Below are 18,807 nucleotides of genomic sequence, written 5' to 3' on the forward strand. Positions count from 1 at the left end.
GGGTACCTAGGGTTCTTGATGAACCTACAAGCCCTATATATCCCCACAACCAGGAGTCCAGCAGACGTAATGGTATATTGCTTTCGATAATCTGACATTGCAGGGAAAAGTTACAGAGTAAAACGTAGAGAAAAATTGATGTTTTTTTCACCTCAATTTCAATATTTTTCTTTTTCAATTGTTATTTTCTGTAGGAAACCCTTGTAGGATCTACACAAATGACCCCTTGCTGAATTCAGACTTTCGTCTACTTTTCAGAAATGTTTAGGCTTCTGGGATCCAGCATTGGTTTCATGCCCATTTCTGTCACTGACTGGAAGGAGGCTGAAAGCACAAAAAATTGCAAAAATGGGGTATGTCCCAGTAAAATGCCACAATTGTGTTGAAAAATTGGGTTTTCTGATTCAAGTCTGCCTGTTCCTGAAAGCTGGGAAGCTGCTGAGTTTAGCACCGCAAACCCTTTGTTGATGCCATTTTCAGGGGAAAAACCACAAGCCTTCTTCTGCAGCTACTTTTTCCAATTTTTTTGAAAAAAAATATAGTTTCACTGTATTTTGGATAATTCTTGGCCTCCTTCAGGGGAACCCACAAAGTCTGGGTACCTCTAGAATCCCTAGGATTTTGGAAAAAAAGGACGCAAATTTGGCTTGGTTAGCTTATGTGGACAAAAAGTTATGAAGGCCTAAGCGCGAACTGCCCCAAATAGGCAAAAAAAGGCCTGGCACAGAAGGGGGAAAAGGCCTGGCAGCGAAGGGGTTAAAATAAACTAAGAAAATATATTTTTCTATTTAAAAACCTATTGGCCTGGAGTAAGTCTTTGAGTGTGTGTCGCTCATTTGTTGCCTGTGTGGGTACAACAAATGCTTAACACTACCCTCTGATAAGCCTACTGCTCAACCACAATACCACAAAACAGAGCATTAGAATTATCTCTTTTTTGCCACTATCTTACCTCTAAGGGGAACCCTTGGACTCTGTGCACACTATTTCTTACTTTGAAATAGTATATACAGAGCCAACTTCCTACAGATGCTCACAGGGTAACAATCCATTCGATGGCATGTGTGGCTGTAGGTACAACATGCTCTGCACAGACTTTAAAGCAGTGCCCTTCTGTAAGCGGTGGCTAACCTATGGGCATTGCAGCTGTTTGAAAAAGGGTACATAGCACCGACTGTCATACATTTGCTTGTTGGCATCCAAAAATATCAACACAGTAATGTTAAGTGAAAGTATGTTGAGTTGACCACATAGCTGCTTTACAAATATCAGCTATAGGTATACAGCCCAGCAAAGTCATAGCTGCTCCATTCTTACGAGTTGTGTGTGCTCTAGGAGGAGCAGGCAAAGTTTTTCTAGCTTTGGCATGACAGGTCTGAATGCATTTAATTTTCCTTTTCGAAAAGCCTGATTTAGATATAGGCCTTTCTATGTGAGGGGGTGAAAAAGCACAGAATTGTTTGGTCTTACGAAACTCTATTTTTGTCAGTATAGTATGTTAAAGCTCTTTTTACATCCAGTGTATGAAGGGCCCTTCCTGCAAATTAATCAGGTTGTGGAACGCAAACCGGTAATTCAACTGACTGGTTTAGCTGGAAAGCAGAAACTACCTTTGGAAGGAATTTTAGGTTAGTTTGGAGGACTACTCTATCTGGGTGTAACTGCAAGCTTCTTCCAAGGTTAGAGCCTGGAGCTCAAGGACACGTCTTAATGAAGTGATTGCTACTAACCATGATAGGAACTGAAGAGAAAAACTATGCAAAGGTCCGAATTGTGGGCCCACAAGTCTGATAAGCACAATGTTGAGATTCTAAGAGAGTGCAAGGGGAATCCTGGGTGGAATTACTCATTTAAGGCCCTCCATGAATCCTTTAATGACTGGTATTTTAAACAATGACGAATGTTTGTTTTGCAAGTAGGCAGCTACTGCAGCTAGATGCAAGCGATTTGAGGTGTACACTAAACTAGAGGTCTGCAAATGAAGTAAATAGATAATATAACAGATACATTAAATGGATCAATGTAGGTCACAGCAGTAGAAAATGAATCTTTTCCACTTAGCAGCATAACACCCTCTGGTTGTGGCCTTGTGTGCCTCCTTGAGGTCGGTCATGCCTTCTTGAGGGATTTTTAGAAATCCAAATTCTATGGCTTCAGGAGCCAAATCACAAAGTTGAGTTCCTTTGGATGTAGGTGCCTGATTTTTCCCTGGTTCTGAGTCAGAAGATCCGGACTGAGGGGAAGCTTCTCATGGAGTACTATCAAGAGCTTGGATAGTGTGGTGAACCATGGTTGCTGAGCCCAAGTGGGAACTACTAGAATAAGGGTGAGAGATGTTTGCCTGATCTTCCGAACAACAAACGGAAGTAGGGGGAGAGGTGGAAAAGCGTAGGCAAATATCACTGACAAATTCATCCATAAAGCATTGCCTTTGGATAGTGAGTGTGGGAGCCCGGGGGAGAAGCTTGAGCATTTTGTATTGTCTGCGGTTGCGAAGAGATCTATGCGTGGAACCCCCCACTTCTGAAAGTATGGGAGGACTCTGGGGTGGAGTTTCCATTTGTGGACTTGTTGCGGCATGCTGCTTAGGATGGCAAACTTGCTGCCAATCCCTGGGAGGTATTCAACTAACAGGTGAATGTGGTGACATATTGCCCAACGCGAAATAGTCTGAGATAGGTATGATAACTAAAAAGAGAATGCACCCCACCTCCACCCCCGGAAGCCTGAAGCTCTAGGTAGTTGACGTGCAGGTCATGATGTCTGGAGTCCCAGGATTGTGATGTCTTGTAGGTGAGCACCCCATCCTGTGAGGGTCTGCTTTGAGAATGATCTAGGGAACAGGGTTGATAAACGGTTGTCCTTTTGATAGGTTTTGTGTGTTCCACCACTGCAGAGAGTTCTGGATGCAGGTCCCTACCAACACTAGATCGTGTAATTGACCCTGAGACTGAGACCATTTACTCGCCAGACATTCCTGCAGCAGGCGCATATGTAATCTCGCATGCACACTCTTGCAATGCAAGATGCCATCATGCCTAAAAGTCGCTGAACTGTTCTAACTGTCGTGCATTGAGGGACATGAAATTGTTGAAGCAGCATTGTGATGTTGTGAATCCTGGCTGCATTGGGGTAGGCCAATCCAAACTGTGTGTTGAGACTATCACCTAAATAAGGCGGAATTTTTGAAGGCGTTGCATTTCTATATTGATTGTGAACCCTAACTGATGAAGAAGTTGTAGAGTGGACTGAGTATGTTGTAGACACAACTGACTCGTACTGGCTTTGATGAGCCAATCATCCAGATATGGGAAGACATGAATCCTGTGTCTGCATAGATGTGCTGCAACTAGAGCTAGACATTCAGTGAATAACCGGGGAGCAGTAGTGACTCCAAATGGAACCATTTTGAATTGATAATGCATTTGGGCTATTACAAACCTGAGGTATTTGTGGTGTGCTGGATGCACTGGAGTGTGAAAGTAAGCTTCTTTTATGTCTATTGCATGCAAAGTCATCATGTTGTAGCAGGGGAATCATATTTTGTAGAGTTAACATTTGAAAGTGTTCCAAAAGAATGTAATGATTTAACAGTCTGAGGTCTACTACTGGCCAGAGTGAACCATCTTTTTTGGGGAACAAGGAATTTTAGGGAATATACTCCCAAACCCTGCTGCTGAAGAAGGGAGAGCTCCTTTGAGCAAGAGAGTCTGTACTTCCTATTTGAGCAAGGTTAGATGTTCTGTGGAAAGTTTGCGTCTGAGAGGTGGTATGTTTGGAGGTGTCTTGATAAGCTCCAGACAATAACCATGTTGGATAATTTCCAACAACCACTGACCTGTTGTAATGGTCAGCCAAACTTGGAAGAAATGTAATCACCCTCCCTCGACGGGTGTAAAGTGATCAGGGGAATGAGCAGTGAGTCACTATTTTGAGGTGGAGGGTGTTGCGCGAGGGGAAGCACCCTTAACAATGCCCTTGGTGTTGTTTCCTCTTTATGCACCTCATTAATATCCTTTGAAATGGAGGACTGATGCCTGTAAGAAGAGGTAGAGGCATCTGATGGTAGTGTCTTGCTATATTGCTTATATGTGGGACACCGAGGGAGTTTGTAACGGTCGCTTGAAATTTGCAACTTACGTATTCTTTTTCATTTTCCCGAACTTTTGGTACACCTGGGGACCAAACAGATGTTGCTGATCAAAAGAGCCATTCAGCAGGGATTGTTGTACATCTGGCTTACAGCCAAATAAGCATAGTCATGCATGCCTACATAGTAATATGACAGCATTGATATCCCTGGCAACAGTGTCTGCAGAGTCAAGGGCACACCTGATAGAATTATTTGAATTAAGTTTGCCCTCCTGAACAATTTGGTGACCTCTTTTCTTATACTCTTAAGGGAGATGTTGGAGGAGTTCTTTCATTTCATCCCAATGGGACCATTCGTTCCTTGCCAATAACCCTTGGGTGTTAGCAATTCGCCAATGGTTGGCTGCTTGTGCTGTAACTTTCATCCCTGATGCATTAATGAGTTTAGGCTCTCTATCTGGCCGTGGGGCACCTGCTGTTGTCTGCGAATTAGCTCTTTTTGTGTGTATTAGATACTAACAGTGAGACAGGGGGTATGTTGATCCCTGATGTATGGTGGATCAGAGGGTGCAGCTTTGCACTTTTTATCTACCGTTGGTGAATTTAATGTTGCCCGTACTGGATCTTTAAAAATGTAATCCACGTGGCGGAGCATCCCTTTTAACATGGGCAAATATTGACATGCCCTAGTGGTATTTGAATGTGTCTCAAAAAGAAAGTCATCTTCAATTGGGTCTTTGTGCAAATGGACCTGGTGATATGTAGCAGCCCTAGCAATGAGTTCCTAGAAGGATGTTCCATCATCTGGGGGTGAAAGCTTAGCTGAGTAAGCTCTGGGTCAATGTCCCCAGGATGGTCAAAGTTATAAGCGACCCATGAATCTGTTGGTTGCTGATCAGTGTCATCTCCCCTTCCCTGATCCCCAGTGTAGGATTGCTGGGAGCCCTATGGAGTAACGTCACGTATATCACTAAGTGAGTGATGTTGTGAATGATGTGGTGGTGGGGGCGGAGAAGCAGGCAAAGGTGGCTGTATAGGACTTGCGGCAATGCCATTTTTCTTTTTCTTGCAGATGCAGGAGGATCGATGGCTTATCCAAAACAAAGCTCACGCTTTCTGGCACAGCCTTTGCCATAATTCGACCCATAGAAGACTGGATGTGGAGCTTCTTCTGTTTTGGATCTAGCCTTTCGGTTATAGTTTCTAGTATCTGTTCCGGTGCCCAAGGAGGTGCCGGAGCTATTGGTGCCAAACTCTGCTTTGGTTATGGTGCAGAGGAAACTGGGGTGCTCGGAGCCGATGAGGTGGCTGGTCGGCTCAGTACCAAAGTTGGTTGGCTCAATGTGGGAGGTTTCGACCTAGCTTTTGGCACATGCCCGAAGGCAGGGCATCCTTAGCATGAGTTTGCTACCTAACTTGGTGTGACCGCAGAGGTGGCCCAGAAGCTGTAGTTTTGTTCAAAACCAAATGTCTCTTAGTGGACTGGGAAGGGGCATGAGTACTCACTCGCCCTGTCCTGGAGGAAGATCTTGTGCCTGCATACCGAACTCTACTTCGGGGTCAGATTCCAAGTTTGAAATGGAAAAAGTCTCTTCTTCTGCCGCGAACTCATGTAGTTCTTCCTCCTGTTCGACATCATAGTGTCGGAAATGTCAGGAGTTTCCTCCATATCTTTGGGTTGCATTTCTTTTTTGACACACACAAGGGTCCTGCAGCATCTTCTCTGAACAAAAAGATCAACAAGCTTTGTTGTTTGCCTCGTCATATTCCAGAGACAAAAGTTGCAAACCTGATGAAGGTCGGCTTGTGGGTATTTGGTGTGGTAGGGGGGCACAGAACCAAAATGGAGTCCACTTCATTAGCAGTGCATGATCTGTTGAATCCAATTAGGTGAAAATAGGCCCATATGGGTGAGGCCGGAAGGCTGTGAGTGGAAAAATTTGAATTGACGTCAAACAACTGCCTTCTGTTTTCGAAGGTGAGAGTAAAAACGCGAATGAGAACAGTACCGACAGGTACAGAGATAAACAGATCAAAGACAGACCGAAACCTGTCTCGAACCGGAGCACCGAAGAACATGTCTGAACCCGATGGCAGAAAGAAAGCAATCAAACAATAGAGTTGACGCTCATGAGCATTATCACTGAGAGAAAGAGTCATTTTATCTTGTGACTCAAGAGACTTCTTTGAAGAAATACAACTTGCACACATCTGGCCCAAACACTAGATAGCAGGAGTGTGCAGAGTAAGTATATCTACAGCCACATATGCCATGAAATATAGTATTCTCACCAGGAGGACATTATTTTTCTTAGGTCAATCTGTCCCCAATGGGGCCAGAAACCACTGGACACCAAGGATTTAAATTTTTTGCGCCAATTTTACACAAAGGGGCCCTGGGGGGGCAGATCAGCCTATTTCTGGAAGGCCCATCAGACACCAGAGAAGATTTTCTTTTTTTTTTTTTTTTCTTTTTTTTTTAAATAAGAGGGTGGGGGTATGGCCTTACCCCCACCCCCAAATAAATGGGGACAAAGTTGTTCTGCCCACCGGTGAGCAGATGGGGCAATTACCCCAATTCACTCCCAAGGGGGGCAGAAAACCTACTAGATGCCAGAGAATAAAATAAAATAAAAAGTGGGGTGGTGGCTACCAACCAGTACGGGCATGGTTATATGGTTATGCCCCCACCCCAACTGAAGGTGGTAACAGTCTTTCAGCTCTCCCCGCACACTAAAACATCTAATCACATGGCAAGCAAGAGGACATATTTTGGGTTTGGTTTTACATTTGGGCCATGAGAGCTTGTCTAACTCTCAGATTCGTCCCACTTGGAATGGTGAGGGCTACACTTTTTGTACTTTGGGACGCTGCCATGTAGAAAAATCTACGAGGACTACACACATCTGAAAACTTAACATCTGGGTGAGTGCAGGGTGGTCTGCTTCAAATGAATCCCACACCATTTTCTTACCCACAATGCCCTGCAAACCTCCAACTTTGCTGGAAATCACATTTTTCCCACATTTTTGAGATGGAACCTTCCGGAATCTGCAGGAATCCATAAAATTCCTACCACCGAGCATTGTCGCATCTACACAGATAAAAATTATGCACACTTGTCAGCCTAAAAACATTTTATTTGGTTCCCCCTCATTTTGAACATGTTTATGGCGCTTCCTTGTCACAGGCACTTGGCCTACCCACGCAAGTGAGGTACCATTTTTATCGGGAGACTTGGGGAAACACAGAACAAGTGTTATTGCCCCTTGTCTTTCTCTACATTTTTTCCTTCCAACTGTAAGACAGTGTGTAAAAAAGACGTCTATTTGAAAAATGCCCTGTAATTCACATGATAGTATGGGCACCGAGGAAATCAGAGATGTGCAAGTAACCACTGCTTCTCAACACCTTATCTTGTGTCCATTTTGGAAATACAAAGGTTTTCTTGATACCTATTTTTCACTCTTTATATTTCACCAACGAAATTGCTGTATACCAGGTATACAATGAAAACCCATTGCAAGTTGCAGCACCTTTACTGGCTCTGGGTACCTGGGGTTCTTCATGAACCTACAAGCCCAATATATCCCCACAAAACGTGGATAGAAATGGCTTTTCTTTACCTCAATTTCAATATTTTTTTGATTTCAGTTGTTTTTTCTGTAGGAAACACTTGTAGGATCTATACAAATGACCCCTTGGTGAATTCAGATTTTTGTCTACTTTTCAGAAATGTTTCTGGGATCCAGCCTTGGTTTCACATCCATTTCTGTCAATAACTGGAAGGAGGCTAAAAGCACAGACATTAGAAAAATGGGGCATGTCCCAGTAAAATGCCAAAATTGTGTTGAAAAATTTGGTTTTATGATTCAACTCGGCCTGTTCCTGAAAGCTGGGAAGATGGTGATTTTGCCATCGCAAACGCTTTGTTGATGCCATTTTCAGGGACAAAATCAAAAAGCCGCCTTCTGCGGCCCTTTTTTTTTTTTTTACTTTTTCTTTTTTTACGAAATTTTCGTTGTATTTTGGCTAATTTCTTGGTCTCCTCTGGGGGAACCCACAAACTCTGGGTACCTCTAGAATCCCTAGGATGTTGGGGAAAAAAGGATGGGTGGGTAGCTTATGTTTACAAAAACTTATGAGGGCCTAAGCGCAAACTGCCCCAAATAGCCAAAAAACAGGCCTGGCACCCGAGGGGGAAAAGGCCTGGCAGCGAAGGGGTTAAAAGAGCATATGCAGCTACAATTGTTTTGTTTAGGTTCTGCAACTTATTCAGTGTATGCATCTCAGACACTGCCAAAAGGTTTTCAGTTGCTTACTGATGCCCTACAGAAAAATAAAGACCACATTGAACTACTCTCTCAGTTCCTACCAAATGTTTATTTCGATTTCCTTTGATCATCAGCGACAGCAGTTGGGACATTGATCGCTGGGAGAAGACTGTGATGGCTGAAACAGTGAAAGCTGGGACCGACTAAAAGGGAGAATTTGTCTTCTGTGGCTGATTAGTTGTTTTCAGCTCAGCTGGATGATCAGGTTAATGTGTCAGCAGAGGAGAAAAAGATTCTTAAAACTTAAGTCATTGTTCAAAGTGGTCATTTTTATAAAAAAAAAAAAAAACAGTAGGAAATTTGTTTTCTGAGTGATCGTCCAGATTTTTTGCCTTTTGCTACATCTGTAATTTAGCTGGCATTAACCCTCAACACTGCTAACCAGTAGAAGAGGCTTCCCTTTTAAAAATGGATGATTTGACATTCTCCTAATTGCTTCAGGGTGTGAAGTTCTGTTTTGCCTTCCACTGATGTTCGTGGAAGATCCCCTTCTTCACAGGAAGTCACATGTTTTGAGGAGATGTACCTCCCCTGTGAGGCCGTTCTCTGCCCCTTGTTTTTCCTTGAAAGATCTGCCTTCCGTGTTGGTACTGCTGATGTCTGATTGGTTCCCTGGAAGGACTGTTGTGAAGTTCCCGCTTGGAAGTGTCCTCTTCCTGTGGACCTGCATGAGGCAACTGCCCCTCTTCACATTCCTTTAGTAAAGTGCAAAGCCTCCATAGATTTTACTGTCTCATTATCCTTTTCCAGCTGATTTAAGGTGTCCTCTACTGTGCTCCCAAACAATTGTTTCCCCATCGAAAGGGGTATTCAAAATATTCACCCGAACATCCGACTTGAACCCCAACATTCGCAGTCATGAGTGGCGGCATAGGGAAACCCCCATCATCGTCTGCTGGCTTGAGATGCCTGCTGCATCCAATGCAGATTTTATGCAGGTGTGGGTGGCGTTTTTTGCCCTCTTCTGCTAGATGTGCAGCTCTCTTCTTGTACTGGTCTGACAGATGCTTCATCAGTTCAGCCATCTCCTCCCAAGGTTGGTACACATGCATGTTTAGGAAAGCGTTTGCGATGCGCCACCGATTTGCCACAATTAGCTCAAATTTTCTGCCCATAAGTTCCATCCTCTTACTCTCCTTGTCAGTAGGAGGTCTCAATGTTGTGGGTAAGTTGGCTCTCTTCCGTGCTGTATATAGGTTCTGATTTAATCAGCTGCTACTGTGCCCTTGATGTATGGTGGATCCCTCAAAGAGTGCTTGTATTTCTTCTCCGCCCTTGGAGTTACGGTTCTATAAGTTACGGATTCTCTGAAGTCCTCTCTTCCTTGATCAAGGACCGTAGTGAGCATTGGAAGAAATTGGTTTCTGGCTTGCAATGTCAATTGGGTTTCCAGGAAGAAAGAATGTGGTCTCTCTTCCTCCAGCTGGGCATCATATTTATCGGCCGCTTTCTTTATAACATGATTATACATGCCCATGTCATCTTGGTACGAAGATCTAGACGGATAAGAGTCTACCCCTTCCTCCGTCAAGTCTTGCCACTGCGACTCAGCATATTCATATTGACCTGAGCCTTTGTTCAACCTCTTGAGTGGTTACTCCTCTTCCTTACAAAAGAATTCCTCCTCGTCTTTCTCTTGAGGTTCTGGCGGCAGGGGTGTTGAATATCCTTGACGACTTTGTTGTCCCGTTCTTTTGGTGTAGAAGTCCTTGGTGAAATTTTTTGCCCCTTTAAGGATTCCTCAAAATCCTTCTTCTTTTAAAGCAGGGTGGCCATTTAAGCTGCGAAGCACCTCTTCTGTTACTTCTATCTCAGCCAACTTCTCTTTCGCGTCACGGTTCGTCGTAGGCCTCCTGTTCAACGTTGAGAAATCCTTTGTCAACATGTCAGTCGATGACTTGGGATCCTTTTGAGACCTCTTGTTTTTCAACAACGATGTGTCTTTCCCGTGCCAGTCTTTCCACGATTTTGGCATTTCAGTAGATTTTCATCTTAAGCTGTCCCTTTCGAGGCATCCGAGGGGATCTTTGTCTTGGGGCCTGCTTTCAGTCGGGGAGTGCTTCAACACAGAGGATCCCTTCAACACCTGTCAATCTGATTTTTCAGCACTCAGGCCCTGTCTTCAGCGTCTCTCTTACCTCCACCTTCTTTTTGGTTGCCCTAAGTTCGACGATCCTCAAGTCTATGCCAGATGTTTCAACTTCGGCTCCTTAGGTGACATTCTCCTACTCGCTGTTAGTCAGGTCCAGGTCTTGGGACGGAGTTGATCCTCGTCCCTGCATGGTGTGATGCTCTTGCCTCTGCCTCTATCTCAGTCTCTGGGTCTTTGACGTGAACACGGAGCAGGCATTCCAGTCATCCATTCGATGTTTCACAGGCAGACAGATTGTAGACTGGGTAGTGATCTTTCTGCAAACATTTGTGGTGGCAATTTTTGCAGAATTTAAACCGTCTTCTACATTTAGGTCGTATAGGGTTCCCCGTGCTGGGGCATTTTGAGGGAAAAGCATACAGGTTTGTGTGCCAAAGTACTGTGGGGGCAAAGAAGCATGGGAGGGGCAGAAGCACATGAGGGCTAAAGCATCTTAGACGGTGGTGGGGGAGAACCACACAGGCGAGAGCAAGTAACAAGAAGCATGAAGGGGGAGGTAGAGAACACATTAGGGATACAGCTAGAAAACATATGCACTATTGTGGACTGCTTAAGACAAACAGAAAAAAGTAGCTCTCTAAAAGTGAGATATTAATCAACACAAGTGAATCAGCAACTCTCCAGGCGATAGGCAGGCTCAAGATAGACAAGAAAAGCCATCGAATAAGAAGCAGGCAAAGGGGGCTGCTGTAAAGCCAATCCATAGTAAGCAACGTGCAGGCTGCAAGTCCCTCTAAGTTCCTGGTAAGCCCACGATATTTATTTCGCACCCAGGCAGCTGTGCTGTCTGGTAGACTTGACCTAAACAATCTATTCAGCCTCTTCGGGGAAACTCGGGTAAAGTCCGCAAATGCAATTACCCGAGCTCACTTTTGAGGGGAAGCTCACAATCAGAATAGGATAGCAGAGTAGGTATTATAAAAACATGCAAGTGTTAGAAAGGGTGGGGTGGTGAAAGATGAGGAAACAAGAAATCGAGACAGGCACAAGAAAAAGGTACTATAGAAAAGAGACAATAGGAAAAAGCAAAACACTTACCTGTCTTTTCAATGTACTCAATGCACCTCTCAATAAAAACAGGAATCGGTCTGTCTGGACACACCACACTCGACAAAGGCACTCCAAAATAATTACTTTCCCACATTGTCTTGGTGATGGAAGGCCGAGGTTTGGGCTTGTTTCTCTGCAAGGAAAGTCACAGCAACTGAGACAAGATCATAAATCAGGAACAGATATTACTCAAAATAAAATTTCAAGTATGCCAACCCAAATCTACTCTTTAGAGTCTGTTCCACCACTTACATTTATTTTGAATGTGTTTTAACTCAGACTGCTACCATGGTCTCCCTAAGACAAGCAATATATATCAATGCATCCACTGCTCTTTGTGATTTAATTATCTTGCCTTGCTTTTTTGCAGGCACACACATTGCATTTGTTCCTCTTCCTATGTGCCCGCAGGCTACCTGTCTGTTTGTATTATGCTGTGCACCCTATAGGATAAGCATCTTGCAATTTGGAGCTCTAAGATGCATAATTCCAAGCAACCCAACAATGAAACAATCCCACTCCAAAATCAGAACGCTTTTAACACTTGACTTCATAGTTTAGTTCAGCTTTATTTGCTTAGTTACTTAAAACCATTGCAATAAAACAACCAGCTAACAACCAGCAATAAACCTCAAATATAAAACATGTCATGCTGCTTATACAGCGTAGAGTGTTCCTTTTTGTCAAATCAGTTAAAAAGTTTCTAAAGGCACAACGTATCACATTGTGTGTTGATTCATAAAATCAACTTAGTCTCCTCCCTAGGCTGACACAGAATCTTTAGGAGCTAAGAGCAGGAAGTCATAGTCCGAAAAAGTACTACATGCAGAGCGGGTTTAAGGACTGTGCTGGCCTATTCAATGTCCCAGAGGTGCATGTGTACGCAGTGCCTGAAACAAGTTGTTGTGGTGGCTCATGAAGCTTCCTGCTTGCAAGAATAAGACATTTTATCAAGCAGCAGTTTAACTGTGAGTCGCCAGGGGCAAAGCAGGTCAGCACAGCCTGTCTCTGTGATCGTAATCTGCTTTCATTAAATGATTTTTTTCAAAAATAATCTCCTTTCCGTCAGCATCTCTCACAGGTGGATAGCCAAAGGTAGTATGTGTTCTGGGCCGGCGCCATACAGGCGGCAGATCACGTTTGTGGGGGGTCTCAGCCACCAAAAGGTAGGTTTAAGGCGCAGGATAACAATCCCAAGCGATACCTCACGAACTGCTCTTTGATGAGTCTTGAAAAGCCCAGACCGAGGCATCTGGGGAACCAATGCAGTGAAGGAGTTTTATGTCATCTAGGCATGGGCTCTCCCTGAAAAAGTCCCCTTGTCTTCTACTAAGGAGAGGAACTTGATGGGTTTGCAGACCACTTTTTTTTAAGGGTGATGTGACTAGCTGGGAGTCTCCCATGAGTGGGTAAGCCCTGTCCTAGTCAGGGATTCATTAAGATAAGCTCAGGTGGGCAGGAGCTCCTGACATAAGTAGTAGTTAAGGAGGTCGAGGGCTGCTGCCCTAATTTTACACCAGAAGTTAATGTAGGCGCCTCGCCAAGGATTGTCTTACCAGGCCAAACTCCAACCTGATTTTCACAGGTGAGGTGTGTTTTAGTAGACCAAAAATGATCCTGTATGCTTTTACTATTGTGCTATCTAGAGTGTTCGCATCCCTGCATCTTAGGGTCTTATTTCCATACACTATTGTGGGCAGAGGTTCGGCATGTAGTACCTGAATAAGAGGGGTAAATGATGGCCCATTCAGTTGGGTTTTTAAGCTTTTTAAAGATAACGCTAGGCTAAGATCTTTCCCTGTTATAGAGCTCCTTTCTTGTACAGCGTTGCCTGATTTATCAACAGTCACTCCTAGGTATTCATATTCCTTGATTTGTTGAAGCCATGTCTAGCCCTAGTACCATGCTGGGGGGTTCTTCCTGTTGCTGATTGTCATGGTGCATGTGTTTTCAAAGTTAACGCTCAAAGCATTTTCTTCCGAATATTCCTGTTACGTCGAATCGATCAACGCCTACCTTGGTGTGACTAATTAGTACTAGATTATCTGCGTACATAAAGCTAGACAGCGACTTGCCCCCAAGCCTCAGGGCATACGAGTTGCAGGTATCCAACACCCCCCACCACCCCAGGTAGACTAAAAACAAGTTAAACAGTGTGGGGGCCAGGACACATCTGTGCATCAGCTCTTTGCACACAAGTATCAGTGCGGAGAGCTATTATCCGGTCCAGGAGTTGTCCCAAAGTAATAGTTTGGTCCAAAGCCTGGACCTCGCCACATGATCAAAGGCTGCCCTGAAGTCAATAAGACACAGATGCACTGACTGTTTAGAGACAATTGACTTGTCTATAAAAAGTGAAACGGCCATGATTGTTGCTGTGCCAGAGGTTTCTGAGAACCCAGTTTGATTGAGTGGTATAATTCCCTTTTCTGCGATCCAAGATGACATTTTTTTCAGTAAGATTGCTGCAAAGCACTTTGCCTCATTATCGATAAGGGTGATTAAGCGATAGTTTTTTGGCATCTATCTGTCCCCACTTTTGCAAACAGGTGAAATTACTGTCCCCCTCCAAGAGGACGGCATTTTGCCAGTGAGCCCAACTGCCAGCACTTCGGCCCAAAAGGCTGCATTATTTTTGAAGAATGCAGGAGGAATGCCATTTGATCCCGGGGTTTCTTCTCTCCTGCCTTTGACAATCTGACATCTGATTAAATCCATTCTATTAAGGCTCTAGCTGTTTGTTGCTGTTGGGTACTCTGATAGGGGGGTTAAGCAAGTACTTGTAGGCCTCTCGGTAGATGCTATCTGTGTAGCAGGCACAGGATGGAGACAGTTGAAATTATCTCCAAGATCTCTTGTTTAGACATCTTCCGATATGTGGGAGGTAATGCCCCTATGCTAGGGACTTGGGAGCTTATTTATTGTTCCCCAAAACCGCGCACTATTGTAGCATTTAGTATCTGCAAATATCTTTGCCCATGGCTCATCTTCACGTGGCCTGTTAATTGACCACTTCAGCTTCCTCAAAGTTCTTTTTTGTTGTCTTTGGGTGTCATGCAGAACAAGGTCCTCTGGTGTGCGACGAAGGATCCTTAAAGTGATATTTATTGATCTTTTGAGCTGCCGTAGATGGCTCCTTTAGGTCTTTAGGATCTACACTGACCCGACAGATACTGATGGAGGAAGGGCGGTAGCTGGTTTTACAAACATTTCCCCTAGTTTGGTAGTGAACGGTTCCCACTTTGCTGTTGGTTTCGCCCCCAGGTTCGTGTGCTAGTGCCATTGCTTATTGGGATAGATTTTCAATGATTGCTTGTGCTCTCTTAATCTGTTTATAGTTGAAAATAAAGGAATTGATAGGATTGTCACTTGACTTAACAACAATTTCTTTGAATCGCGCAGATCAGGTCAGATCCTAGAGACACTTCTAGTTTGTCTTGTGCATTATGCAAGTGTAGAAATCCACCCAATACACAGCCAGAGCTAATGAAGAAAGAAAAACGTTACTAATCTTTAACACACTGTCTGCACGTATTAATAACGCTGTAATTTCACGTGCTGTGTACTCCTGCCATCTCGTGTTAGGCTTGGAACATTACAATTTTCTGTTTTTCCACAAAGGCGTTTTGGTTCAGCGGCGACTTTTGAAGCCTTTTCTGAAAAATACACAATGAACCAGGGCACAGACAGCACCGACTGTGTTCTCCCTCTTCGTGGCTTTCGTATGAGGGCTGAGCAAAATAAATCAGTGTCTGCACTGGAAAAAGAATAACAAATAATGTGAATTCTGGTATACTGTACATTCACGTCAATATTGGTGTGATATGAATGAGTCTGGAGAGGTAACATTTTTTATCTGTTCTAAACATATTTATAAACCATACTGTGCAGCCTGGAAAACAGTAGCTAAGCCTTGCATGAGATGGCTTGTGAGCAAAAGCAAAATTCTGAAAGAAAGTGTTTAATACGGTTTGCCCATGCCACTTGCCTGTCGTGAATGTCCACACAATATTGCTGAGTGAGTGCTTGAATAGGCAGCCATGTGATATCCTTACAAATATATGCTAATAGAAAGGTTCCTACGAATGCAACTGGGGGTTCATTCTTGCGAGTCAACGTACCCAAGGTGAAACACTTAGGAACGTTTTTCTCACGCTTAACAAATCTGAATGCATTTAACGATCTGCCTTGCCTAATCAGGCTTGGCATTGAGGTACCAATATGAAGTTGTGCAATTTTAAAGTATTACACCCATTTCTCTGCACCAGATGACTGCTACTCGATTATAGATATTATTGGGTGTCAGACTGAGTGATCAAGCTAGGGCTACTGTACACCTTTAAGTTCTACTGGATAGTACTCTGCTCTTTAGCGATATATTACAGATAGAGGGCTTAGCTGCAAATCTTAACGATTAACCTCCGATTTGGTCCATCATTTCTAGAAAATAATAGCTAGAAGTCTTAAAACTATCATCAACAGTATCCAAGAACGTAACCAAGCATGTACCTACCTAATGTCTGGAGGGGGGGCGGGGGGGTATTTAAAGCAGTATTTAGGTGGGCCATCCTCCGTTATACAAATTATAGGGAAAATAATGCTAGCTGCAAAGGGATGCGTGTCAAGTCAGTGCTATTAGAAATTAAGCCTAGGTCACTCAGCTTTGAGACAGGTGGTGAAGTAGACAAAGTAAGGAAACGCAAACACATTTTGGCAGCATGCATGCCAATTCTCATATAAACTCAAATTAGTCACAACTTAAACTCAAAGTTTTTAAAAACAGGGAAATGAGTGATAAGATTGTAGCGCTCAAACGTAAAGATAGGACTGTTGCAAACATAATAAATAATATTTGCAATAGTTCTGGTATTTTGCAACATAAAGCCGTGAGCAAACTTAAAATCTCAGGTGCATTATATGCTTAATTATATATGGCGAGTCCAACTCCCACAGATTAGAGTACAGGAAGACCACAAGTCTTGCATGAACAGCTTGGCCATGGCAACTCCAGCGGCTCAGCCCACAAAAATGTCGGGTGAATTTATAAAACTGTCAGGGAACTGAAAGATCTTCTTTTCCTTGAGCTAAGAGATGTGTTTACATGGAGCAATAGACCACCTCCACCCTGGATTGATACCAATATAGCTATGTTACTAAACCTAAATAAGGATAACGTCTTAGAACAATGTAACTCTCTGCTTAGTTCTTCAATCAATTGCGGTGTCAAGATTTACACTAAAATATTTCGCAGGGTCTCACAAGTTTTACACACACCCTATTTATTTTTGTATCACTGATGTTGGAATGTGAGGTGTCAGGGATGACTCTTTGATCCCAAGAAGGCGTTTGACAGGGTCTCGTAGCCCTTTCTAAGGTCTTGCATTGCTTAGAAAAGCGTTTGACTAATATTCTAAACAAATATTTAATGCATTTATCAAGGCTCGGGGGGAGTACGTACTATGCTTTTCCGCTTTACGACATTCTCCATACCTCAAGGCAGGGGTGCCCTCAGTCACCCTTTTTCTTTGCCCTGTACCTTCAGCTGTTTACTGAATGTAATTAACTTGTTCTTCTGATGGGCACGTATAACTGCAGATTTATCACTCTTAGAAGAGCAACATGGCCTTCTCTGCAGACTTTGTCAAGGTGGCAGTGCTTGCTGACTGTATGCATTGAGCAGCCTGTCAGATGTCTAGGACTGCTGTTGAGAGAGAGTGGAATGGGGTGGATTGAGTATTTAGACCTCAAGTGCCTTCATATCTCCATGCATCCACCTGTACAGGTTCATACTGCTCTCCTTCCCATTCATAGTACCCACAAAGCCCATGAAGAGCGGGTCTATACTTTACTCGTTCATGTATTCAACATAAGAGCAGATCAAGTCAATGGACTCTCTCCTCCTCTTTCAAGGAATGTGGCAGAGAGAAAAATGCAGGAAGAGTTATGGACTGCCCCACGAGAAAGGCCGTGACAACACTTGGGTCCTAAACACCTATTAGCCAGGAAATAAAGTGGCTAATAGAGGTTGCACTAACTGCCTATTGGTCATGGGCTCGGCACACAGAAGTAACTGCGATCAGAAGAAAGTCTTGACGGTCAGGTGTCGTACAGAATATCTGTGTATGGACTCGGACAACGTGCACATATCAAATTTGAGGACCAAACTGAGGCTCAGTTGAGACATGGATGAAGGACTTTGGTGGGAACGTGTTAAACCTTTCAAGAACCCCACCACAACACAGAACTTGATTAAGGAGGTTGGTCCAGCAAACGTAAAAAGGCTGAGAGGGCCAACATAAGCCTTTAACTGTGGCACTGCAAAGCCTTGCTGGGCTTAGTCGAAAGGTGCCTGGACGTGAAAATTACACATACCTCGGCTGGCTAACCGAAACTGCGCAGTTGTCACAGCTCAAGTTCTATGTATGAAGGGGTAGATTTAGGAAACCCAAGTGCAGGACTCTGCCTGATGCTGAGAATAGAGGTCGGCCCATAGAGGTAGATGGATCAGATAGCAAATGCTCTTGCTCAACAGATCGGGGTACCAACATTTCTTGGCCCAATTCGGACCTACTAAAATGACCTGGGATTGGACTATCCTGAATGTCCTCAGAATCAGAGATTCGAATGGTAGGGGTAAGAAGGAGTATAAAAGGCCTGTGCCCCACTGCAGATGGATGGTTCCCCGAGCTATTCTCCTGGGGGGAAAAGTAAAGAGTGCACTAATCTTCACTCTGCAAATTCTTAGCAGTGGTGAAAAAATTGACAAAGCCTGCTGCACTGGTTGAAGTTGTGCAGAGTCACCCTTGGGTGAAGACCCCATTTCTAGCCTGGCATCTGACGTCTGCTGAGTTAGTCTGCTCTGCCGTTTAGAGACCTGGCAAGATGATCGCCACCAGGGAGATATATTAATTTAGCTACCCCCAAAGGCACAGTCCCTCGAGCCACAATTCTCAATGACCCTATATGGCCCAACTTGGTGCATTATCACACGAGGGCATGTTGTCTGTCAACCTGCACCGGCCTCCAGTCGAACAGGAGAAAGGCTTTCCTTGAAAAACAGATGAATCAAAGCTCCAGGAGATTGATGTGTAGCTGTTGGTGACCTGGAGACCACATACTCCTGATATTCCTCTCCCCCAGGTGAACTCTCAAACCAAGAGACGATGCATCCTTCTATAC

General features: G+C 43.9%; 1 protein-coding gene across 1 annotated transcript in view; it reads right to left on the bottom strand.

The window, feature by feature from the left end:
- The window catches only part of ARHGAP35 (Rho GTPase activating protein 35), a 425,684-nt gene that overhangs the window by 203,160 nt on the left and 203,717 nt on the right, over positions 1–18,807 (bottom strand). The window contains exon 3 of the mRNA XM_069207659.1: positions 11,617–11,761. Within this exon, the coding sequence (XP_069063760.1) occupies positions 11,617–11,761 (145 nt within the window). The remainder of the gene's footprint in view (positions 1–11,616; positions 11,762–18,807) is intronic.

This window comes from Pleurodeles waltl, chromosome 9 (genome assembly GCF_031143425.1).
Source record: "Pleurodeles waltl isolate 20211129_DDA chromosome 9, aPleWal1.hap1.20221129, whole genome shotgun sequence".
In the NCBI taxonomy this organism is placed as follows: domain Eukaryota; kingdom Metazoa; phylum Chordata; class Amphibia; order Caudata; family Salamandridae; genus Pleurodeles; species Pleurodeles waltl.